General features: G+C 36.1%; 1 protein-coding gene across 1 annotated transcript in view; it reads left to right on the plus strand.

Annotated features, from left to right (window-relative positions):
- LOC107755587 (mitochondrial Rho GTPase 1-A-like) overlaps positions 1-5278 on the plus strand; it is a 16207-nt gene extending 10929 nt beyond the window's left edge. The window contains exon 18 of the mRNA XM_016572475.1: positions 4266-5278. Coding sequence (XP_016427961.1) covers positions 4266-4383 — 118 coding nt within the window. The 3' untranslated portion in view covers positions 4384-5278. The remainder of the gene's footprint in view (positions 1-4265) is intronic.
- Positions 5279-5544: the final 266 nt, after the last annotated feature.

Raw genomic sequence — 5544 nt, forward strand, 5'->3', positions numbered from 1 at the left:
TTTATTTTGACGGCGCTGAGAACGGCAGCGCCTGAACACTCAGTGCTCACATTCTCCCTCTTGTTCGCCGTCGTCGTTAACAGTTCTGTCTAATGTGGATAAGTCTATCTAATAATCAGATAGAACTGTTAAACAAAGGAATTAAAATTAAATTAAATAAAAGTATTATAATGACTGCTTTTATATTATTAGTAATAAATTAGTAGCATTCAGCAAATACGCATTTATATAATTTAAACAAATCTTTGAATGACTAATGAACATTTAATTTCACAAACCTTGCAGACTTAGTCTAATATAGTTGAGATCTTGTGAAGTGTGCATGTGACCTGCATGATCGTGTGTTCTCTGCGTGACGGTCGGTTCGTGTGAATTGAATGCGGACTGGAGGAGAGTTCAGCTTCACTGGAGACGCGTGATCGACAAACTTTAAACTCGTGATTTCAAATTATGCTGCGCTTTATGCATTTGCCCACTGCCATATTCATGTAATTTCCACTGTTACCTTGGCTTTATTTGGAAAAAATATGATTCCCAAATCCCAGTGCACACAAACTTCCCAGAATACTGAGTGCCCTGTTGGTTACAGTGTTTACTTCCTTTTTTTTTATATTTTTATTAAATATTTATTTATTTGTGAAAAATACTTTGTCATCTAAAGTATAAGTATGTTTATTTAACACATTTACTTTTTAATTCATTTTCAAATGATTTCAAATTTCTTAAATATAAATTAAAATAAATAAAATGATATCAACGCAGCACAAATATTCAATTAAATTGCAGTCTTCCTGATTTGATAATCACACAAAAACCATATCACGAATTAGGTTTTATTTGGATTAATCGTGCAGCCCTATTCAAGCTTTTTGCTCGAGCTTGTTTTGCTAGCTTCTAGGAATCTTTCCTTTTATGTGTTTTACTTGTTGTGATGTTTCAAGGCTTCCCAGTGTACTTTTCCTGTTCTTTCTTTTTGCATAACGTGTCTGTAGATAGCCAGTTTTCCCAAGAATCTCTTCTCACAGCAATAGAATAGTTTCCCCCCCCCCATATATTTAGTTTACTGAGCTTACGTCCCTGCACTCCTCCATCTCCAAGCCCAAGCAGAGAAGCAGCTTTGGGTTCCAGCTCTCCTGGAGCTGTCACATGATACTGACTCTTCCTGTCTGTGTGTGTTTCTGCAGCCATGCCAAGTTACGCTGCATGTGCAGCTGCAACAGGTGCACGTATTGCATCTGTCACAACCTCCTGAACTCTGAGCTGGTGCGCTCGGTAAAGGCCAAACTCTACAGTGCTGTTCTGAACAGGTCTCTGAGTATAGCCCTATATATCCCCCATTCACCCACTCCGCAGGGCGATCTCTCTAACCTCGGCTTCTTAACACGCCTTCTTGCTGTTGGCCTGACAGGTTTACATTGCATATCCACAGAGAGATGTTGGGAAATGTTCTGGCTATATGTTAAAATGATCACTTCTGTGTTATTTTAAAGTTCAAATTTATCATTAACTATCAAAAAGTCAGAGATGTCTCCAAGTAGACTGGCCAGATGCTCCCATTGACTCATTTCATCCACACAAAGCCCAAACATATGGCATTCTAGCAGCTCTTGTTGATTAACATTGCATTTGAATCCAGCATTTGCTATTTAAGACTCAGTAATGCATATGAGGCTTGGTAGTGCACTTTTGATTCTGCTTCAGGCATCTTAGCAATTGTTTCTTAACCCAGTGTGCGAAGCCGACTAAATCCTGCTTGTGTGCTTGAGCTGAACTTTTTTTTTTTTTTTTTCAAATATGAATGTTAATTTAAAACTAAAGATGGGAATATTTTTTTTTTAAATACAAGAAACAAATGATTTTAATCTTAAATGATTTTAAATTGATCTTCAAATGATTTAAATTTTTTCACATGACTGTTGTTGAACACCTGAATTCCTCTGTCAATGCTGATAGACACTAAACAAGCATTTTCAAAACAAGGACTCTTATGAATTATTCATTAAAACCATTTTGGACTGAATAAGACAGATTTGCATTTGTCCTCATGATGTTTAACCCTTCTTTCTAGTGAGTTGAGGTGGATATGCAAGCTGTAAATCTGCACTGATTCACTCATCCTTGCTCCAGGGACAAATGTGGACACCTGGTTCATATGAGCCCTTCCTTTTTGGTTGCATTTCTTCCTGAGTTGTTTTTAGATACTGAGCAGTTGATCTCTTAGATTGCATAGATCTTCTAATCTTTCTTACTGCTTCTAAAATGTAACACCAGAAGAATGCACGGGTGTGAGTTGAACGATTTCCCTATGCTTATTTACATAGAAAAGAATAAGTAACCATTAATGTTATTGCAGAACTTTATTTTATACATCATATTTTCTTTAAAGCATGTGCCTGTCTTACACCCTTTTGGTTTTTCATCTTGTTCTCATGGTGCACAAAATTTTGTGAAAACTTTTTTTATATATATATTGAATTTAAATCTGTTGAATTTAATCTTGTGAATTTTTGTTGTGTCCCTTCATAGGTGTTCCTTTTCGTTTGTTTGGCTTGCCCTTTTCATCTTTGCTTTGCATCTCTTTACATCATGTTAGCAATCTCCCCGTCTGTCCCTATCCTCTCTAACCATCATCTGTTTCTCAGCATTAGTTAAGCAAGCTTTCTCAGGACTAACTGGTCATATGCAGTGATGTGACATCTAAACGGCCTAGTTTATGTGTTGGATTGTGTCTGTATTTGGATGACTAACATGTCTAACCTGTTGCTGCTAATATAGTGTTTCATCTAAAACAAGCTTCTCTTGCCATTATTGTTTGGTGCTTTGATGGATAGTATTTCATGTATTGTTCTTGACTGTCATTTAGCCAGTCATTTTATAGTCAGTCTGCTGTTGAAGAAGTGTATCGTCTTAATTTACAGGTGGTTAAAAAACATGGCACAACATTTTTTTATATATATATAAATACAAATATATATAAATTTTAAAAACTTTATAACAAATTTGCTTGATATACATTAAAGCCACTAAATAACAAGTCATTAAATATAAAGAAAAAAATTTTTTTTTCAGTGACAAAGCTGCTATTTCACATTAATAAGCGGTAAAGTTTTGTGTCTCAGTCTTGAGTTTGGATGTGCAGCGTTGAGCTTTTTGAAGCAAGTTAAACCTTCTGGATTTGTGTTGGGTGGGTTTCATCTCACCAGAGACCTCTTGTTTCTGTTTGGTTTCTCACTTTGACCATGTCTTTATCTTCTGAGCGGTGTGCCTTTAAACATGTTCAGCCCCTGAAAACATTAGCTGGCTCTCTCATGCTTTCCTCTGCTTTCCCATGCTACCTCTTTCCCCATTTCAACAGCGTATCTCTCTGTGTATATCATGGGATGTCCAATAGGCAAAACAAAATAATTTTTTACTAAGTATTAACACTATTATGTGCTCAAATTATTGTCAGGGTAAATTTCATAAAACGTGTCAAGGTCACATTTCACCCCAAACCCCCCTACGAAAAATAATAAATGTATAAAAAAAACAATAATGTTGCATAATCTACATGAAGCCTATTTACTTACCTTTGAAGAACTTTCTTTTAGTTTAATGCCTTTTGCCTGTGAAACAAAAATTACTCTATTACATAATTTTTTGGTTTTTGAAAGGAGTGAAACCTACTTTAGTTTTTACATAATGCATCATTGATATCTGCATATTTTTAATGTATCGTAATTGGTCATTAAATCATTAATTAAACAACTGTAATTTTTTTGGTTTTTGCATTATGGAAATGGAAATTTGGGAGAGATTGTTCTTTCAAATAATGGTATATATGAAGAGTTTGGTTCCAAAACGCGATAAACGCCATTTTTATCTGGTATCTGGTCGGTATTGAAAAGTCCATTTTTAATTTTACGCCAAATGCGATATCCGCCGAGTTATTCTGTCATGTTTTCTCCCTTTTTTCCAAACCGCGACAAACGCCAGTCTCCCTTTTCTGCAGAATGCGATATATCCGCTCAACCAATCACAGCGCACCATTCCACGCACTGTAAACAGTAACAACCAATCACAGCGCATTTTGGAACCAAACTCTTCATATATTTGTACATAATAGTATATAATTGGTGATTTAGGGATGTTAATTGAAAATCCTATTTTCTAGCGCTAGTAATATTTAGACATTTGGTCGTTTGTCATCTCACAAACCATATGAGTGCACTCATGTTTTATTAACAAACATCCACTTTTTCCTTCACTTTTGCTCTTTTTTTCAGACACATGACCCAAGCTGACCTGAAAAACTCTACGTTTTGGCTGAGGGCGAGCGTCGGTGCCACCGTGTTTGCTGTTCTTGGCTTCGCCGTGTACAAAGCTCTCCTCAAGCATCGGTGATCAGTGCATCCGGCATGTTACAGCAACCCCGGCCCTCTGAGAAACTACAAAACCCATGATCCCTCATTCCATCCTTATTTCAGTTAGGAGAGAAGATTCCTAGTAATAGTTAGCTACATTTTGTATAGTTAAAACTGCCTTCCCCGAACCAAGTGTTATAGGAACTCACCTCATCAGCCATGTGGTGGAACAGGACATCTACATTAATGGCGGGAGCTGTAATCGTGTCCGCTGCTGTTCCGACATGAGGGTTTTATTCATGCACACTGATGTTTTCCTCAGGTCAGTATTAATTGGTGTGACCTATACTGAAGAGACAGCAGAGCGTGAGGGTTTAACTGATAGGTGACAACACTATGTTTATATGTGTATATATCTTACTGGACACTCTAAGATTGTCTCTAGTTAGTGAACAAACCATATTTGAACTGTATCACATAGAGATACATTCGTGCTTGTGGGAGAAGCACTGAAACAAAGCCATTTCTCACATGTAAAGGTCATTTTACTCTTGGCACATCTCAGCTACTGTATGTTAATTTATTATGTCAAGCAGTCATAGAGCTATGGATTCTTTTATGCAATATTTGGTTTTTATTTTGATAATTTGTTTATTTCTTCATAAATATTATGCACAGGAAAAAAAAACTTTTTATGTTCTGTAATGAGATGGCGTAATTTGGTTAATTCCAAACCAGACTAATAAGGACCTGCTTGCTACATTATAAAGAGAATTCTTCCTAACTAACAATCATGTAGAGACAACGTCATGTTTGTTCTAATGTTTCAGCTCTTATGCATATGTAACTTTCAATGCAGTTTCCCTGTTCAAAACCATGGGATTGTTGCACATGTGGGTTTTCAAACATTTACAATAAATAATGGTGTGAATAAATCTGTCTTGTGTTTGCTTTTGAGACACCTACTCGAATTTGACTAAATTGGGATTTTTATTTATTTATTTTTTCCCCCATCTTTTGCAGTCTTTTCAAAAATGGAAATCAGTTGAGTACAAATTGAATAAAATTGAGAACGGCAAAGCAAATTAACAAGAACCTCCGCCGTATTTTGGCATTTGACTGAGGACAGCGTCTCTTTATTACACAAAGATCAGAAGTGAGGATGTGACTGTTTCAGGGGGAAGTCATGATGTTGATTTGT

The sequence above is a fragment of the Sinocyclocheilus rhinocerous genome, unplaced genomic scaffold, assembly GCF_001515625.1.
Source record: "Sinocyclocheilus rhinocerous isolate Xijiao unplaced genomic scaffold, SAMN03320098_v1.1 scaffold2849, whole genome shotgun sequence".
NCBI classification, from domain to species: domain Eukaryota; kingdom Metazoa; phylum Chordata; class Actinopteri; order Cypriniformes; family Cyprinidae; genus Sinocyclocheilus; species Sinocyclocheilus rhinocerous.